We start from the raw sequence: 20,203 nt of genomic DNA on the forward strand, positions 1-20,203 counted from the left end.
AAATGGGGTCTCCCCCCCCCCCCCCCAATTGGGGTTACCCCCCCCAGCCCCTCCCAAGCCAGGGGTTACCCCCCCTTCCCCCCCCAAATTGGGGTCCCCACCCAGCACCCCCCCAATTGAGGGGTCCCCCCCCAACCAGAACCCCCCAAATAGGGTCCCCCCCATCCCCCCCCCACCCATTGCCCCCTAAATGGGGTCCCCCCCCACCCAGCACCCCCCAATCCTGGGGTCACCCCCCACTGCCCCCCCCCCAAATGGGGTCCTGCACCCCCCAAACCGCCCCCCCCCTGCTCCAATCAGGGGTCACCCTCCCTGCCCCCCCCAGTTAAGAGGCTACCCCTGCCCCCAAATTGGGGTCCCCCCCCCAGCCCCCCCCCCCCCCCAAACCTGCTCCAGAGGGGCGCGGGCGGCCAGCAGGTGATTGTCCTTCAGCAGCAGGAGCCCCCCCAAACCGTAGCGATGGGGGTCGGCCCCCCCCCACGGCCAAGGCGTATTTCTCAGCCAATCGAAACCCGGGCGTCGTCTTCCGGGTCCCGGCCACCGTCCCCGGCCAACCGGCCGCCCTGGCCACCGCCACCGCCCGAGCGGCCGCCGTGGCCACCCCGCTGCAACGCCCCAAGCAGTTGAGCGCCACCCTCTCGGCCAATAGCAAGCCGGCGGCGGGACCCTCCACCTCGGCCACCACCGTCCTCCCGGGGGGCAACGGGGACCCGTCGGTCACCAGCCAGGTCACCCGGCACCCCGTCTCGGCCCAAGCTGCTTCGGCGAAGGGGGCGCCCGCCAACACCCCCTCCGATTTGCAGAGCAGCTCGGCTCGCCGTGGGGCGCGCCCCACGGCCAAGGAGGCCGGGTCGGGGGCTGGGGCGTCCTCCTCCAACCAGGCTTGGGCCAGAGCTCGTAGCTTGTAGGGCGGCAGCAGGGCCCACAGATCCGGGGTGGGGGTGGCCATGGAGCCTGTGGGGATCATAGAGCCGTGGGAAGAGGGGCCAGAGTGGCACCGGTCCCCTAAGGGATCATAGAGTGCCGGGAAGAGGTACCAGCGTGGCACCAGTGCCGTAAAGGGACCACAGAGTACCAGGGAAGAGGGGCCAGAGGGGCACTGGTGCCGTATAGGGAGCATAGAGTGCTGGGAAGAGGGGCCAGAGTGGTGCCAGTGCCATAAAGGGGGCATAGAGTACCAGGGAAGAGGGGCCAGAGGGGCACCGGTGCCCTAAGGGATCATAGAGTGCCAGGAAGAGATGCTATAGAGTGCCAGGAAGAGGTACCAGAGCGGCACCAGTGCCGTAAAGGGACCACAGAGTGCCAGGAAGAGGTACCAGAGTGGCACCAGTGGCATAAAGAGACCACAGAGTACCAGGGAAGAGGGGCCAGAGGGGCACTGGTGCCGTATAGGGAGCATAGAGTGCTGGGAAGAGGGGCCAGAGTGGTGCCAGTGCCATAAAGGGACCACAGAGTACCAGGGAAGAGGGGCCAGAGGGGCACTGGTGCCGTATAGGGAGCATAGAGTGCTGGGAAGAGGGGCCAGAGTGGCACCGGTGCCCTAAGGGATCATAGAGTGCCAGGAAGAGATGCTATAGAGTGCCAGGAAGAGGTACCAGAGCGGCACCAGTGCCGTAAAGGGACCATAGAGTGCCAGGAAGAGGTACCAGAGCGGCACCAGTGCCGTAAAGGGACCATAGAGTGCCAGGAAGAGGTACCAGAGTGGCACCAGTGGCATAAAGAGACCACAGAGTACCAGGGAAGAGGGGCCAGAGGGGCACCAGTGCCGTAAAGGGACCATAGAGTGCTGGGAAGAGGGGCCAGAGTGGCACCGGTGCCCATAAAGGGACCATAGAGTGCCAGGAAGAGGTACCAGAGTGGCACCAGTGCTGTACAGGGACCATAGAGTGCTGGGAAGAGGGGCCAGAGCGGCACCAGTGCCCTGGGGGATCACTGGGGTCCTGCCTTCCCCATAGACACCCCCCATGTGTGGGTCCTGCCCCATAGACAGACACCCCGCCCCCCGCCTGGCTACGCCCAAGCAATGGGTCCTGCCCCACAGACAAGCCCCCCCATGGCCACACCCAAGGAATGCATCCTGCCCCATAGACACCCCCCATGTGTGGGTTCTGCCCCACAGACAAGCCCCCCATGGCCACGCCCAAGCAATGGGTCCTGCCCCATAGACACCCCCCACGTGTGGGTCTTGCCCCCCAAGTACACACCCAAGCAACGGGGGTCCTACCCCCAATGTATGGGTCCTGCCCCACAGACAAGACCCCCATGGCCACGCCCAAGCAATGGGTTCTGCCCCACAGACACCCTCCATGCGTGGGTCCTGCCCCACAAACAGACCCCCCCCATGGCCACACCCAAGCAATGGTTCCTGCCCCATAGACACCCCCCACGTGTGGGTCCTGCCCCATAGACCACCCCCATGGCCACACCCAAGCAATGGGTCCTGCCCCATAGACACCCCCCACGTGTGGGTCTTGCCCCCCAAGTACACACCCAAGCAATGGGGTCCTACCCCCAACGTATAGGTCCTGCCCCATAGACACCCCCTATGCCCATCCCTGCCCCACATCCTCCCCCCAGCCCCCCTGTCCTGCCCCACACCCCCTTCCCCTCCCCCTCCCCACACCGCCACCACCTTCCCCTCCCCCCCCAGTCCCGGGGTCCAAAGTCCGGCCGCGATTGGCCACGTCTCCCATCCCCACCCCCACCCCCAGACCCCCAAGTGGGGCCGGACCCCCGCGCCATGGGGCTGGCAGGGGGGGGTGGGGTGGGGGAGGTTGGGGGTCCCACTGACCTGTGGAGCCGGGAGTTGGGGGGCGACTGAGCCCCGAATCGGGGCTCGGGGTGGTCTTGGCCGGGGGTGGGGTCAGCCCCATGGCCACGCCCTGGGGCGGGGACCCCTCTAAGCCCCGCCCCAAGAGGGGCTGGACCCCAAAATGGGGAGCTATGGGGCAGCTGCACCCCGAAATGGGGGTCACCCCGAAATGGGGGTCACCCCAAGGGCACTTGGGGGGGGGCTGTGTGGGTACATCTGCCCAGCCCCACCCCCTCCCCCCAGGCCCCACCCCCTGCTGTGATTGGCTGCCCAATTCGTGGCCCCGCCCCTTCTGCCCCCCCCCATCCCCCCTCCCCCCCCCGTGTCCCCCCAAAAACGAGGCGGGAGTGGGGTGGGGGGGAGGGGCGGTTTCCCTTTATTGGCAATAAATAAGCGGCGCCGGGGGGTGCCCCACGGCGCTGGGGGGCTGCCCCACGGCAAGGGGGTGCCCCACGGCAAGGGGGTGCCCCACGGCGCTGGGGGGCTGCCCCACGGCCAGGGGGTGACCCATGGCGCTGGGGGGCTGCCCCACAGCAAGGGGGTGCCCCACGGCAGGGGGCTGCCCCACGGCGCTGGGGGGCTGCCCCACGGCAAGGGGGTGCCCCACGGTGCTGGGGGGACCCCAGGGTCACTTCCGCTTCTTCCGGGTGTCCTCAGCGTCGGCTGCGGGGGCGGGGACACACACATGGTGACATCATGTGATGTCATGTGTCACCCCACCCCCCACCCCCCACTGCCCCCCAACCTCAGCCCTCCCCCCCCTCCCCCCACCCCATCACTGTCCTCGCCCTGTGATGTCAGGGGTGGGGACACGGGGACGGGGACGGGGGTGATGGGGACACGAGGGGTGACGGTGACACGGGGATGAGGGTGACATCGCCGTGGGGCGATGGGGACATGGGGGGTGATGGGGACACGTGAAGGTGACGGTGACACAGCCATAGGGTGATGGGGACATGGAGGGTGACGGTGACACGGGGATGAGGGTGACACAGCCATGGGGTGACGGGGACACGAGGGTGACGGGGACATGGGACAGGCGATGGGGACACGGCCATGGGGTGATGGGGACACGTGAAGGTGACGGTGACACGGGGATGAGGGTGACACAGCCATGGGGTGACAGGAATGTGGCAGGTGACGGGGACACGGCCATGGGGCGATGGGGACACATGAAGGTGACGGTGACATGGGGATGAGGGTGACACAGCCGTGGGGTGACGGTGACACGAAGGGTGACGGTGACACAGCCGTGGGGTGACGGGGACATGTGGGGGTGACGGTGACACAGCCGTGGGGTGACGGGGACACAGGAGGTGATAAGGACATGGCGGGGGTGACGGTGACACATGAAGGTGAGGGGGACACAGGGACGAAGGTGACACGGGGATGAAGGTGACATGGAGATGAAGGTGACATGGAGATGAAGGTGACACGGGGACGAAGGTGACACGGGGACGAAGGTGACACGGGGACGAAGGTGACATGGAGATGAAGGTGACATGGAGATGAAGGTGACACGGGGACGAAGGTGACATGGAGATGAAGGTGACATGGAGATGAAGGTGACACGGGGACGAAGGTGACACGGAGATGAAGGTGACACGGGGACGAAGGTGACATGGGGACGAAGGTGACATGGGGACGAAGGTGACACGGAGATGAAGGTGACACGGGGACGAAGGTGACATGGGGACGAAGGTGACATGGAGATGAAGGTGACATGGGGATGAAGGTGACACGGGGACGAAGGTGACATGGAGATGAAGGTGACATGGAAATGAAGGTGACACGGGGATGAAGGTGACACGGGGGGTGACAGGCGGGGGGTACCTGTGGCCAGGCCCGAGGACGATGGAGGGGACACGAGTTTACGCTACGAGAGGGGAGGAACGGAGAAGATGGCGGTGAGAGATGGAGGAGGGGACAGGGAGGGGACAGGGAGATGGTGGAGGTGACCAGGAGATGGTGGAGGTGACCAGGAGATGGTGGAGGAGACGGTGGGGACATGGGGAGGGATGGAGGGGACAGGGAAGGGACCGGGAGGGATGGAGGGACCATGGAGGGACGATGGGGAGATGGAGGAACCATGGAGGAACCACAGGGAGATGGAGGAACCATGGAGGGACCATGATGGAGGGACCATGATGGAGGGACCATGATGGAGGGACCATGGGGAGATGGAGGGACCATGGGGAGATGGGAGGGACCATGGAGGGACCACGGGGAGATGGAGGGACCATGATGGAGGGACCATGGGAAGATGGAGGGACCATGGAGGGACGATGGGGAGATGGAGGGACCATGGAAGGACAATGGAGGATGGAGGGACCATGAAGGGACCATGGAGAGATGGAGGGACCATGAGGGAAATGGAGGGGACCATGGGGACATGGAGGGACCATGGAGGATGGAAGGACCACGGAAGGACGATGGAGGATGGAAGGACCACGGGGAGATGGAGGAACCATGGGGGAACCATGGGGAGATGGAGGAACGATGGGGGAACCATGGGGAGATGGAGGAACCATGGAGGAACCACAGAGGAACCATGGGGAGATGGAGGAACCATGGAGGAACCATGGAGGAACCATGGGGAGATGGAGGAACCATGGAGGAACCATGGAGGAACCATGGAGGAACCATGGGGAGATGGGGAAACCATGGAGGAACCATAGAGGAACCATGGGGAGATGGAGGGACCATGGAGGGACCAGGGACGCGGGGCGTGGCGGGGCGTGTCCCCCCTCACCCTCCAGGTAGTTCCTGGCGACGAACTTGAGGGCCTCGTCCAGCAGGATGACGGGGAAGGAGATCTTCAGCACCATCAGCCAGTGCGTCAGGTCCAGGGGCGTCAGCTTGAAGATCATCTGGGGGGGGACACAGGATGAGCCGGGCCCCCAGCCCCCTTCCAGAGCCCCCGTGGCCACCAGCCCCATGGCCACCAACCCCGACGGCCGCCAACCTCCCCATGGCCACCAACCTCCCCGTGGCCGCCACCCCCACTGTGGCCACCAACCTCTGCGTAGCCACCACCCCCATAGCCACCACCTCCACCATGGCCACCAACCTCCCTGTGCCCATCACCCCCATGGCCACCACCCCCACCATGGCCACCAACCTCCCCATGGCCACCAACCTCCCCGTGGCCACCAACCTCCTGTGGCCACCAACCTCCTGTGGCCACCACCCCCATGGCCACCATCCTCCCCATGGCCACCAGCCCCACCACGGCCCCCAGCCCCATGGCCACCATCCCCACCATGGCCACCAACCTCCCTGTGGCCACCACCCCCATGGCCACCACCCCCACCATGGCCACCAACCTCCCCGTGGCCACCACCCCCACTGTGGCCACCACCCTCCAGGTGGCCACCAACCTCCCTGTAGCCACCACCCCCGTGGCCACCACCCCCACCATGGCCACCAACCTCCCTGTGGCCACCACCCCCGTGGCCACCACCCCCACCATGGCCACCACCCCCACCACGGCCCCCAGCCCCATGGCCACCACCCCCACCACGGCCCCCAGCCCCATGGCCACCACCCCTACCATGGCCACCAACCTCCCCGTGGCCACCACCCCCACCGTGGCCACCACCCTTCAGGTGGCCACCACCCTCCCTGTAGCCACCACCCCCACCATGGCCACCACCCCCCCCGTGGCCACGGGCCCCAGCCCCCCCACGCCCCTACCGGCAGCGGGTCGATGTAGAGGATGACGAAGTGGAGGGACATGGAGAGGCAGATGGAGCCCACCAGCCAGATGTTGACCCAAGGCGGCATGCGGACCAGGGACTGGTTCTCAGAGAGGCTGGGGGGAGACGGCACGTGGGGGTGGGGACACTCCAAGGTGGTGGGGGGGTGGGGGTGGTGGGGGTGACGGTGGGGGTGGTGGGGGTGGTGGTGGAGGTGGTGGTGGTGATGGGGGTGCTGGTGATGGGGGTGGTGAAGGTGGTGGTGGTAGTGAAGGTGGTGGTGATGGTGAAGGTGGTGGTGGTGATGGGGGTGATGGTGGTGGTGGTGGTGATGGGGGTGGTGAAGGCGGTGGTGATGGGGATGGTGAAGGTGGTGGTGGTGGTGATGGTGAAGGTGGTGGTGAAGGGGGTGGTGGTGATGGGGGTGGTGATGGTGAAGGTGGTGGAGGTGATGGGAGTGGTGATGGGGGTGGAGGTGGTGATGGGGGTGGTGAAGGGAGTGGTGGCAGTGAAGGTGGTGGTGATGGTGAAGGTAGTGGTGATGGGGGTGGTGGTGATGGGGGTGGTGGTGATGGGGGTGGTGAAGGTGGTGGTGATGGTGGTGGTGATGGGGATGGTGAAGGTGGTGGTGATGGTGGTGGTGAAGGTGGGGGTGATGGGGGTGGTGGTGAAGGTGGTGGTGATGGTGGTGGTGATGGGGATGGTGAAGGTGGTGGTGATGGGGGTGGAGGTGGTGATGGTGGTGGTGAAGGTGGTGGTGATGGGGGTGGTGAAGGTGGTGGTGATGGGGGTGGTGGTGGTGAAGGTGGTGGTGATGGGGGTGGTGAAGGTGGTGGTGGTGAAGGTGGTGGTGAAGGAGGTGGTGATGGTGAAGGTAGTGGTGATGGGGGTGGGGGTGGGGGTGATGGGGGTGGTGGTGATGGGGGTGGTGAAGGTGATGGGGGTGGGGGTGGTGAAGGTGGTGGTGATGGGGGTGGAGGTGGTGATGGTGGTGGTGATGGTGAAGGTGGGGGTGATGGGGGTGGTGGTGATGGGGGTGGAGGTGGTGAAGGTGGTGGTGATGGGGGTGGAGGTGGTGATGGGGATGGTGAAGGTGGTGGTGATGGGGGTGGAGGTGGTGATGGGGGTGGTGAAGGTGGTGGTGATGGGGGTGGTGAAGGTGGTGGTGATGGGGGTGGGGGTGGTGAAGGTGGTGGTGATGGGGGTGGTGAAGGTGGTGGTGGTGAAGGTGGTGGTGAAGGAGGTGGTGATGGTGAAGGTAGTGGTGATGGGGGTGGGGGTGGGGGTGATGGGGGTGGTGGTGATGGGGGTGGTGAAGGTGATGGTGATGGGGGTGGAGGTGGTGAAGGTGGTGGTGGTGGTGATGGGGATGGTGAAGGTGGTGGTGATGGGGGTGGAGGTGGTGAAGGTGGTGGTGATGGGGGTGGTGGTGAAGGTGGTGGTGGTGGTGAAGGTGGTGGTGGTAGTGAAGGTGGTGGTGAAGGTGGTGGTAGTGGTGGGGTGGTGGTAGTGAAGATGGTGGTGATGGCGGTGGTGATGGCGGTGAAGAAGACCACCCCGTACCTGTTGAGGGCGTTGCACATCTCGATGGTGACCAGGACGGAGAGGGCCATGGTCATGGGCACCGGCGACTCGAAGATGTCGCAGTCCAGGCCCTCGAACTCCGCGTTGTGCTCCGTGCACTGCATGAAGTGGGTCTGCGGGGACATCGGCGGGGACGTCACCGCCCTGGGGACGTCGCCGTGGTGGGGACCCCCCGGTGGCGAGGACGACGGTGAGGTCAGGATGGGGACGGTGAGGTCGGGATGGGGCCAGGAAGGTCAGGACGTGGACCCCAGGGTCACGAGGGGGATGGTGGGGTCACCACGGGGAACTTGGGGTCGTGCTGAAGAAGCCGGGGTCATCACGGGGACTCCAGGATCACCACGGAGATGACAGGAGCATCATGGGGACCCTCACGGGGACCTTGGGGTCACCACAGGGATGGCCGGGCCATCACAAGGACCTTGGGGTCACCATGGGCATGGCAGGGCCATCACAGGGACCTTGAGGTCACCATGGGGACAGCAGGCCCATCATGAAGATCTTGAGGTCACCATGGGCATGGCAGGGCCATCACAGGGACCTTGAGGTCACCATGGGCATGGCAGGGCCATCACGAAGACCTCGAGGTCACCATGGGGACGGCAGGGCCATCACGAGGACCTCGGGGCCACCACGGGGATGGCAGGGCCATCACAGGGACCTTCACGGGGACCTTAGGGTCACCATAGGGACAGCAGGTCCATCACGAGGACCTCGGGGCCACCATGGGATCACGGGGACCCTGGGGTCACCTTGGGGACCCCGTGGTTGTCATCGGGGGGGGGGGTCCAGCACTCACCAGCTGGTGGTAGGTGACACTGGGACCATCCTCAGCGTAGAGGAACCACCAGGCCGCCGCGCCCACGGTGGCGGCCCCCACGTACCCTGGGGAGATAGCGGGGGAGGGGGGTGAGGTGGGGTGGGGTGGGGGACCACCACCATGGGGGTCTACAAGGGACCACCAGCATGGGGGCCAACAAGGTGGCACCATGGAGGTCTACAAGAGGCCACCATACAAGGGACCACCATGAAGGTCTACAAGGGGGCTACCACCATGGAGGTCTACAAAGGACCATCATGGAGGTCTACAAGGGACCATCATGGAGCTCTACAAGGGACCACCATCATGGAAGTCTACAAAGCACCACCATCATGAAAGTCTACAAGGAACCATCATGAAGGTCTACAAGGAACCATCATGGAGGTCTACGAGGGACCACCATAGAAGGGACCACCCCCATGGAGGTCTACAAGGGACCACCATCATGGAGGTCTAAAAAAGGAGCATCATGGAGGTCTACAAGGAGCCACCATACATGAGCCACCGTGGAGGTCTACAAGGAGTCACCATACAAGGGACCACCACCATGGAGGTCTACAAGGGACCATCATCAAGGAAGTCTACAAGGGGCCACCATCATGAAGGTCTACAAGGTGGCACCATGGAGGTCTACAAGGGGCCACCATGGAGGTCTACAAGGCACCACCATCATGAAGGTCTACAAGGGGCCACCATCATGAAGGTCTACAAGGAGCCACCATCATGAAGGTCTACAAGGAGCCACCATCATGAAGGTCTACAAGGAGCCACCATCGTGAAGGTGTACAAGGGAACATCATGGAGGTCTACAAGGTACCACCACCACGGGGGGCTACCAGAGCCCATTGTGGAGGTCTACAAGGAGCCACCATACAAGTGGCCACCATGGAAGTCTACAAGGGGCCACCATAGATGTCTACAAGGAACCACCACCACGGGGGGGTCTACCAGAGACCATCATGGAGGTCTACAAGTGACCACCATCATGGAAGTCTACAGGGGACCATTATGGAAGTCTACAAGGTGGGACTGCGAGGTCTACAAAGGGCCACCATACAAGGGACCACCACCATGGAGGTCTACAAGGGGCCACCATCATGGAAGTCTACCAGGTGGCACCATAGAGCTCTACAAGCGGCCACCGTGGAGGTCTACAGGGGGCCACCATGGAGGTCTACAAGGGGCCACCACCATGGAGGTCTACAAGGTGGCACCGTGGCGGACTACAAGGGGCCACCATACAAGGGGCCACCACGGAGGTCTACAAGAGGCCACCATAGATGTCTACAAGGTACCACCACCACGGGGGGTGTACCAGAGCCCATGGTGGACATCTACAAGGGGCCACCATAAAGGTCTACAAGGGGCCACCATAGAGGCCTACAAGGTGGCACCATGGAGGTCTACAAGGAGCCAGCATACAAGGGGCCACCACCATGGAGGTCTACAAGGTGCCACCATCATGAGGGCCTACAAGGAACCATAGTGGAGGTCTACAAGGTGCCACCACCATGGAGGTCTACAAGGTGCCACCATCATGAGGGCCTACAAGGAACCATAGTGGAGGTCTACAAGGTGCCACCATCATGGAGGTCTACAAGGGGTCTCCATGGAAGTCTACAAGGGGCCACCACCATGGAAGTCTACAAGGAGCCACCATCATGAAGGTCTACAAGGGAGCATCATGGAGGTCTACAAGGGGCCACCACCATGGAGGTCTTCAAGGGGCCACCACCATGGAGGTCTTCAAGGGGCCACCATCATGAAGATCTACAAGGGAGCATCATGGAGGTCTACAAGGGGCCACCACAGAGGCCTACAAGGATCCACCATACAAGGAGCCAACATAGAGGTCTACAAGGGGCCACCATGGAGGTCTACAAGGGGCCACCATGGAGGTCTACAAGGGAGCATCATGGAGGTCTGCAAGGGGCCACCACAGAGGTCTACAAGAGGCCACCATACAAGGAGCCACCATGGAGGTCTACAAGGGGCCACCATCATGGAGGTCTACAAGGGGCCACCATCATGAAGGTCTACAAGGGAACATCATGGAGGTCTACAAGGGGCCACCATGAAGGTCTACAAAGGGACACCATGAAGGTCTACAAAGGGGACACCATGAAGGTCTAAAAGGGGCCACCATACAAGGAGCCACCATGGAGACCTACAAGGGGCCACCACGGAGGCCTACAAGGTGCCACCATCATGAAGGTCTACAAGGAGCCACCATACAAGGAGCCACCATGGAGGTCTACAAGGAGCCACCATCATGAAGGTCTACAAGGCAGCATCATGGAGGTCTACAAGTGGCCACCACCATGGAGGTCTACAAGAGGCCACCATACAAGGGGCCACCATCATGAAGGTCTACAAGGGAGCATCATGGAGGTCTACAAGCAGCCACCACCATGGAGGTCTTCAAGGGAGCATCATGGAGGTCTACAATGCGCCACCATCATGAAGGTCTACAAGGGGCCACCATCATGAAGATCTACAAGGGAGCATCACGGAGGTCTACAAGGGGCCACCACAGAGACCTACGAGGAGCCACCATACAAGGAGCCACCATGGAGGCCTAGAAGGAGCCACCATACAAGGAGCCACCATGGAGGTCTACAAGGGGCCACCATCATGAAGGTCTACAAGGGAGCATCATGGAGGTCTACAAGCGGCCACCATCATGAAGGTCTACAAGGGCCCACCATCACGAAGATTTGCAAGGGGCCACCACAGAGGTCTACAAGGAGCCACCATACAAGGAGCCACCACGGAGGCCTACGAGGAGCCACCATCATGAAGGTCTACAAGGAGCCACCATGGAGGCTTCCAAGGAGCCACCATCATGAAGGTCTAAGAGGAGCCACCATAGAAGGAGCCACCACGGAGGCCTACAAGGAGCCACCATCATGAAGGTCTACAAGGAACCATCATGGAGGTCTACAAGGAACCATCATGGAGGTCTACAAGGGGCCACCATACAAGGAGCCACCACGGAGGCCTACAAGGAGCCACCATCATGGAGGTCTACGAGGAGCCACCATACAAGGAGCCACCACGGAGGCCTCCAAGGTGCCACCATCATGAACGTCTACAAGGAGCCACCATAGAAGGAGCCACCACGGAGGCCTACAAGGAGCCACCATCATGAAGGTCTACGAGGAGCCACCGTACAAGTGGCCACCATGGAGGCCTCCAAGGTGCCACCATCATGAAGGTCTACAAGGAACCATCATGAAGGTCTAGAAGGAGCCACCACGGAGACCTCCAAGGAGCCACCATCATGAAGGTCTAAGAGGAGCCACCATACAAGGCGCCACCATGGAGGCCTATGAGGAGCCACCATCATGAAGGTCTACAAGGAACCGTCATGGAGGTCTACAAGGAGCCACCACCATGGAGGTCTACAAGGAGCCACCATAGAAGAAGCCACCACCACAGAGGCCTACGAGGAGCCACCATCATGAAGTTCTAAGAGGAGCCACCATACAAGGAGCCACCACGGAGGCCTCCAAGGAGCCACCATCGTGAACGTCTACAAGGAGCCACCATGGAGGCTTCCAAGGAGCCACCACCATGAAGGTCTAAGAGGAGCCACCATACAAGCAGCCACCACAGAGTCCTCCAAGGAGCCACCATCATGAAGTTCTAAGAGGAGCCACCAAACAAGGAACCACCACGGAGGCCTCCAAGGAGCCACCATCATGAAGGTCTACGAGGAGCCACCGTACAAGTGGCCACCATGGAGGCCTCCAAGGTGCCACCATCATGAAGGTCTACAAGGAACCATCATGAAGGTCTAGAAGGAGCCACCACGGAGACCTCCAAGGAGCCACCATCATGAAGTTCTAAGAGGAGCCACCATACAAGGAGCCACCATGGAGGACTACAAGGAGCCACCATCATGAAGGTCTACAAGGAGCCACCATGGAGGCCTACAAGGAGCCACCATCATGAAGGTCTACAAGGAGCTACCGTACAAGGAGCCACCATGGAGGCCTCCAAGGAGCCACCATCATGGAGGTCTACGAGGAACCATCATGAAGGTCTACGAGGAACCATCATGAAGGTCTAGAAGGAGCCACCATGGAGGCCTCCAAGGAGCCACCATCATGAAGGTCTATAAGGAACCATCATGAAGGTCTACGAGGAACCATCATGAAGGTCTAGAAGGAGCCACCATGGAGGCCTCCAAGGAGCCACCATCATGAAGGTCTACAAGGAACCATCATGGAGGTCTACAAGGAGCCACCATCATGAAGGTCTACAAGGAACCACCATGGAGGTCTACAAGGAGCCACCATACAAGGAGCCACCACGGAGGCCTCCAAGGAGCCACCATCATGAAGGTCTACAAGGAACCATCATGGAGGTCTACGAGGAACCATCATGAAGGTCTAGAAGGAGCCACCATGGAGGCCTCCAAGGAGCCACCATCATGAAGGTCTACAAGGAACCATCATGGAGGTCTACAAGGAGCCACCATCATGAAGGTCTATAAGGAACCACCATGGAGGTCTACAAGGAGCCACCATACAAGGAGCCACCACGGAGGCCTCCAAGGAGCCACCATCATGAAGGTCTACAAGGAGCCACCATGGAGGTCTACAAGGAGCCACCATGGAGGTCTACAAGGAGCCACCATGCAAGGAGCCACCACGGAGGCCTACAAGGAGCCACCATCATGAAGGTCTACAAGGAGCCACCATGGAGGTCTACAAGGAGCCATCATGGAGGTCTACAAGGAGCCACCATGCAAGGAGCTACCACGGAGGCCTACGAGGAGCCACCATCATGAAGGTCTACAAGGAGCCACCATCATGAAGGTCTATAAGGAGCCACCATACAAGGAGCCACCACGGAGGCCTCCAAGGAGCCACCATCATGAAGGTCTACGAGGAACCATCATGAAGGTCTACGAGGAACCATCACGAAGGTCTAGAAGGAGCCACCACGGAGGCCTACGAGGCGCCACCACCACGGGGGTTCCACCGGAGCCCGCCGCTCAGCTCTACGGGGCGTCGCTCCGGAGTTTTGGGGGGGGGGGGGGCGGTGGGGCGGGGGGGGGGGCCGGCGTCTCACCCCCGATGGCCAGGTAGCGGAAGAAGAGCCAGCCGCTGATGAGGGGCTCCTTGGGGCTGCGCGGGGGCTTGTCCATGATGTCCAGGTCGGGCGGGTTGAAGCCCAGGGCGGTGGCCGGCAGCCCGTCCGTCACCAGGTTCACCCAGAGCAGCTGCACCGGGATCAGCGCCTCCGGCAGCCCCAGCGCCGCCGTCAGGAAGATGCTGGGGGGGGGGGGGGGAGGGGAGTCAGGGGGGGCGGGGGGGTGGGGGGGACTGGGAGGGGCTGGGGGAGACTGGGGGGACTGGGAGGGGCTGGGGGAGACTGGGGGGACTGGGAGAGACTGGGGGGACTGGGAGGGGCTGGGGGAGATGGGGGACTGGGGGGACTGGGAGGGGCTGGGGGAGAGGGGGGGGACTGGGAGGGGCTGGGGGAGAGGGGGGAGATGGGGGACTGGGGGACTGGGAGAGACTGGGGGGACTGGGAGGAGCTGGGGGAGAGGGGGGACTGGGGGGACTGGGAGGGGCTGGGGGAGACTGGGGGGACTGGGGGGACTGGGAGGGGCTGGGGGAGAGGGGGGACTGGGAGAGACTGGGGGGACTGGGGGAGACTGGGGGAGACTGGGGGAGACTGGGGAGAGGGGGGACTGGGGGAGATGGGGGACTGGGGGGACTGGGAGGGGCTGGGGGAGACTGGGGGGACTGGGGGAGACTGGGAGGGGCTGGGGGAGAGGGGGGACTGGGGGGACTGGGAGGGGCTGGGGGAGAGGGGGGACTGGGGGGACTGGGAGGGGCTGGGGGAGATGGGGGACTGGGGGGACTGGGAGGGGCTGGGGGAGAGGGGGGAGAGGGGGGACTGGGAGAGACTGGGGGGACTGGGAGGGGCTGGGGGAGACTGGGGGGACTGGGGGGGGCTGGGGGAGAGGGGGGAGAGGGGGGACTGGGGGACTGGGAGAGACTGGGGGGACTGGGGGGAGCTGGGGGAGAGGGGGGACTGGGGGGACTGGGAGAGACTGGGAGAGACTGGGGGGACGGGGAGGGGCTGGGGGAGAGGGGGGAGATGGGGGACTGGGAGAGACTGGGGGGACTGGGGGGACTGGGAGGGGCTGGGGGAGAGGGAGGACTGGGAGAGACTGGGGGGACTGGGAGAGACTGGGGGGACTGGGAGGAGCTGGGGGAGAGGGGGGACTGGGGGGACTGGGAGAGACTGGGGGAGAGGGGGGACTGGGGGATCTGGGGGGACTGGGGGGACTGGGGGGGGCTGGGGGGGACTGGGGGGACTGGGGGGACTGGGAGGAACTGGGAGGACTGGGAGGAACTGGGGGAGAGGGGGGAGATGGAGGACTGGGAGAGACTGGGGGGACTGGGAGAGACTGGGGGAGAGGGGGGACTGGGAGGGGCTGGGGGAGAGGGGGGACTGGGAGAGACTGGGAGAGACTGGGGGGACGGGGAGGGGCTGGGGGAGAGGGGGGAGATGGGGGACTGGGAGAGACTGGGGGGACTGGGGGGACTGGGAGGGGCTGGGGGAGAGGGGGGACTGGGGGGACTGGGAGAGACTGGGGGGACTGGGGGGACTGGGAGAGACTGGGAGAGACTGGGGGGACTGGGGGAGAGGGGGGACTGGGGGGACTGGGAGGGGCTGGGGGAGAGGGGGGACTGGGAGAGACTGGGAGAGACTGGGGGGACTGGGGGGACTGGGAGAGACTGGGAGAGACTGGGGGGACTGGGGGAGAGGGGGGACTGGGGGGACTGGGAGGGGCTGGGGGAGAGGGGGGACTGGGGGGACTGGGAGAGACTGGGAGAGACTGGGGGGACGGGGAGGGGCTGGGGGAGAGGGGGGAGATGGGGGACTGGGAGAGACTGGGGGGACTGGGGGGACTGGGAGGGGCTGGGGGAGAGGGAGGACTGGGAGAGACTGGGGGGACTGGGAGAGACTGGGGGGACTGGGGGAGAGGGGGGACTGGGGGGACTGGGAGAGACTGGGGGGACTGGGGGGACTGGGAGAGACTGGGAGAGACTGGGGGGACTGGGGGAGAGGGGGGACTGGGGGGACTGGGAGGGGCTGGGGGAGAGGGGGGACTGGGAGAGACTGGGAGAGACTGGGGGGACTGGGAGGGGCTGGGGGAGAGGGGGGACTGGGGGGACTGGGAGAGACTGGGAGAGACTGGGGGGACGGGGAGGGGCTGGGGGAGAGGGGGGAGATGGGGGACTGGGAGAGACTGGGGGGACTGGGAGGGGCTGGGGGAGAGGGGGGAGGGGGGGACTGGGGGGACTGGGGGAACTGGGAGAGACTGGGGGGACTGGGGGGGGGCTGGGGAAGAGGGGGGTGATGGGGGACTGGGGGAACTGGGGGGACTGGGGGGACTGGGAGGGGGTGGGGGAGACTGGGGGACTTGGAGAGACTGGGGGGACTGGGAGGGGCTGGGGGAGATGGGGAACTGGGGGAACTGGGGGGACTGGGGGGGGCTGGGGGAGATGGGGGAGATGGGGGACTGGGAGGAACTGGGGGGACTGGGAGGGGCTGGGGGAGAGGGGGGAGATGGGGGACTGGGAGAGACTGGGGGGACTGGGAGGGGCTGGGGGAGATGGGGGACTGGGGGAACTGGGGGGACTGGGGGGGGCTGGGGGAGACTGGGGGGACTGGGAGGGGCTGGGGGAGACTGGGGGGACTGGGGGGACTGGGAGGGGCTGGGAGGAACTGGGGGGACTGGGAGGAACTGGGGGAGAGGGGGGAGATGGAGGACTGGGAGAGACTGGGGGGACTGGGAGAGACTGGGGGGACTGGGAGAGACTGGGGGAGAGGGGGGACTGGGGGAGACTGGGAGAGACTGGGGGGACGGGGAGGGGCTGGGGGAGAGGGGGGAGATGGGGGACTGGGGGGACTGGGAGAGACTGGGGGGACTGGGAGAGACTGGGGGGACTGGGAGGGGCTGGGGGAGAGGGGGGACTGGGGGATCTGGGGGGACTGGGGGATCTGGGGGGGGCTGGGGGAGAGGGGGGACTGGGGGGACTGGGGGGACTGGGAGGGGCTGGGGGAGAGGGGGGACTGGGGGAACTGGGAGGAACTGGGAGGAACTGGGGGGACTGGGAGGAACTGGGGGAGAGGGGGGAGATGGAGGACTGGGAGAGACTGGGGGGACTGGGAGAGACTGGGGGAGAGGGGGGACTGGGGGAGACTGGGAGAGACTGGGGGGACTGGGAGGGGCTGGGGGAGAGGGGGGACTGGGGGGACTGGGAGAGACTGGGGGGATGGGGAGGGGCTGGGGGAGAGGGGGGAGATGGGGGACTGGGAGAGACTGGGGGGACTGGGGGGACTGGGAGTGGCTGGGGGAGAGGGAGGACTGGGAGAGACTGGGGGGACTGGGAGAGACTGGGGGTACTGGGGGAGAGGGGGGACTGGGGGAGAGGGGGGACTGGGGGGACTGGGAGAGACTGGGAGAGACTGGGGGGACTGGGGGGACTGGGGGAGAGGGGGGAGAGGGGGGACTGGGAGGGGCTGGGGGAGAGGGGGGACTGGGAGAGACTGGGAGAGACTGGGGGGACTGGGAGGGGCTGGGGGAGAGGGGGGACTGGGGGGACTGGGAGAGACTGGGAGAGACTGGGGGGACGGGGAGGGGCTGGGGGAGAGGGGGGAGATGGGGGACTGGGAGAGACTGGGGGGACTGGGAGGGGCTGGGGGAGAGGGGGGAGAGGGGGGACTGGGGGGACTGGGGGAACTGGGAGAGACTGGGGGGACTGGGGGGGGCTGGGGAAGAGGGGGGTGATGGGGGACTGGGGGAACTGGGGGGACTGGGGGGACTGGGAGGGGGTGGGGGAGACTGGGGGACTTGGAGAGACTGGGGGGACTGGGAGGGGCTGGGGGAGATGGGGAACTGGGGGAACTGGGGGAACTGGGGGGGGCTGGGGGAGATGGGGGAGATGGGGGACTGGGAGGAACTGGGGGGACTGGGAGGGGCTAAAGGAGAGGGGGGGGACTGGGGGAACTGGGGGGACTGGGAGGGGCTGGGGGAGATGGGGAACTGGAGGAACTGGGGGGACTGGGGGAGATGGGGGGGACTGGGAGGAACTGGGGGGACTGGGAGGAACTGGGGGAGATGGGGGGAACTGGGAGGGGCTGGGGGAGATGGAGGGGGACTGGGGGAACTGGGAGGGGCTGGGGGAGGTGGGGGACTGGGGGGACTGGGGGGACTGGGAGGGGCTGGGAGAGATGGGGGGAACTGGGAGGGGCTGGGGGGAACTGGGGGTGTCAGGGGCATTTGGGGGGGGATAGAAGCTGGTGAGATGAGGGTCACTGGGATGAACTGGGAGGAACTGGGAGGAACTGGGATGAACTGGGAGGAACTGGGGGGAGCTTGGGATGATCAGGTGGGCTGGGGGGTGGACAGGAAGGAGCTGGAGAAACTGGTGGCACTGGTGGGAACCGGGAGGTTGGGTGGGAATAGAAGGAGGCCGGGGAGATTGAGGGCACTGGGGTGAACTGGGAGGAACTGGGAGGAACTGGGGGGAGCTTTGGATGATCAGGTGGACTGGGGGGTGGACAGGAAGGAGCTGGAGAAACTGGTGGCACTGGTGGGAACTGGGAGGTTGGGTGGGAATAGAAGGAAGCCGGGGAGATGAGGGGCACTGGGGTGAACTGGGGGGAACTGGGGGAAACTGGGGGGAACTGGGGGAAACTGGGGGAAACTGGGGGAAACTGGGGGAAACTGGGGGAAACTGGGGGGAGCTTGGGATGATCGGGTGGACCAGGGGATGGGGGACAGGAAGGAGCTGGAGAAACTGGTGGCACTGGTGGGAACCAGGAGGTTGGGTGGGAATAGAAGGAAGCCGGGGAGATTGAGGGCACTGGGGTCAACTGGGATGAACTGGGGGGAACTGGGAGGAACCGGGGTCAACTGGGAGGAACCAGGGTCAACTGGGAGGAACCAGGGTCAACTGGGAGGAGCTTTGGATGATCAGGTGGACTGGGGGGTGGACAGGAAGGAGCTGGAGAAACTGGTGGCACTGGTGGGAACCGGGAGGTTGGGTGGGAATAGAAGGAAGCTGGGGAGATGAGGGGCACTGGGGTGAACTGGGAGGAACTGGGAGGAGCTTGGGATGATCAGGTGGACTGGGGGGTGGGGGCCAGGAAGGAGCTGGAGAAACTGGTGGGACTGGTGGGAACCGGGAGGTTGGGTGGGAATAGAAGGAAGCTGGGGAGATGAGGGGCACTGGGGTGAACTGGGAGGAACTGGGGGGAACTGGGATGAACCTGGGTGAACTGGGAGGAACTGGGGGGAGCTTGGGATGATCGGGTGGACTGGGGGGTGGGGGACAGGAAGGAGCTGGAGAAACTGGTGGCACTGGTAGGAACCGGGAGGTTGGGTGGGAATAGAAGGAAGCCGGGGAGATTGAGGGCACTGGGGTCAACTGGGATGAACTGGGGGGAACTGGGAGGAACCGGGGTCAACTGGGAGGAACCGGGGTCAACTGGGAGGAGCTTTGGATGATCAGGTGGACTGGGGGGTGGACAGGAAGGAGCTGGAGAAACTGGTGGCACTGGTGGGAACCGGGAGGTTGGGTGGGAATAGAAGGAAGCTGGGGAGATGAGGGGCACTGGGAGGAACTGGGGGGAACTGGGAGGTCGCCGCCGTCTCACCAGACCACCTCCCCGACGTTGGAGGAGATGAGGTAGCGGATGAACTGCTTCATGTTGTTGTAGATGGCCCGGCCCTCCTCCACCGCCGCCACGATGGTGGAGAAGTTGTCGTCGGCCAGCACCATCTCGGAGGCCGTCTTGGCCACCGCCGTCCCCGAGCCCATGGCGATGCCGATCTCCGCCTTCTTCAGCGCCGGCGCGTCGTTCACCCCGTCGCCCGTCTGTGCCGGGAGGGAGGGAGGGGGGTGTCAACTTGGGGGGGGGGTGGGGTGGGGGTGGTGGTGGTGGTGGGACACCCGAGGGGGTGGTGGGGGGTCCAGCAAGGGGGGTTTTGGGTCTCCCAAAGGGGTGGTGGTGGGTCCAAGGGGGGGTTTGGGTGCACCAAGGGTGGTGGGGGGTCCAGCAAGGGGGGTTTGGGTCTCCCAAAGGGGTGGTGGTGGGTCTAAGGGGGGGTTTGGGTGCACCAAGGGTGGTGGGGGGTCCAGCAAGGGGGGTTTGGGTGCACCAAGGGTGGTGGGGGGTCCAGCAAGGGGGGGTTTGGGTCTCCCAAAGGGGTGGTGGTGGGTCCAAGGGGGGGTTTGGGTGCACCAAGGG

General features: G+C 64.5%; 2 protein-coding genes across 2 annotated transcripts in view; both read right to left on the reverse strand.

The window, feature by feature from the left end:
- Nucleotides 1-387: 387 nt before the first annotated feature.
- QPRT (quinolinate phosphoribosyltransferase) lies at nucleotides 388-3,323 on the reverse strand (the record flags this gene model as incomplete). The annotated part of the gene is given in 4 exon segments (XM_075489548.1): nucleotides 388-477; nucleotides 479-954; nucleotides 2,792-2,921; nucleotides 3,228-3,323. Coding segments are annotated over 4 exon segments (792 nt in total), but the record flags the coding sequence as incomplete, so codon positions are not given.
- Nucleotides 3,324-3,331: 8 nt separating this feature from the next.
- The window catches only part of ATP2A1 (ATPase sarcoplasmic/endoplasmic reticulum Ca2+ transporting 1), a 42,098-nt gene continuing 25,226 nt past the window's right edge, over nucleotides 3,332-20,203 (reverse strand). Inside the window, 7 exon segments of the mRNA XM_075489549.1 lie at nucleotides 3,332-3,475; nucleotides 5,565-5,682; nucleotides 6,509-6,626; nucleotides 8,074-8,207; nucleotides 8,894-8,979; nucleotides 13,997-14,199; nucleotides 19,610-19,830. Of these exon segments, the coding sequence (XP_075345664.1) occupies nucleotides 3,441-3,475; nucleotides 5,565-5,682; nucleotides 6,509-6,626; nucleotides 8,074-8,207; nucleotides 8,894-8,979; nucleotides 13,997-14,199; nucleotides 19,610-19,830 (915 nt within the window). The 3' untranslated portion in view covers nucleotides 3,332-3,440.

The sequence above is a fragment of the Mycteria americana genome, unplaced genomic scaffold (genome assembly GCF_035582795.1).
Source record: "Mycteria americana isolate JAX WOST 10 ecotype Jacksonville Zoo and Gardens unplaced genomic scaffold, USCA_MyAme_1.0 Scaffold_192, whole genome shotgun sequence".
In the NCBI taxonomy this organism is placed as follows: Eukaryota; Metazoa; Chordata; class Aves; order Ciconiiformes; family Ciconiidae; genus Mycteria; species Mycteria americana.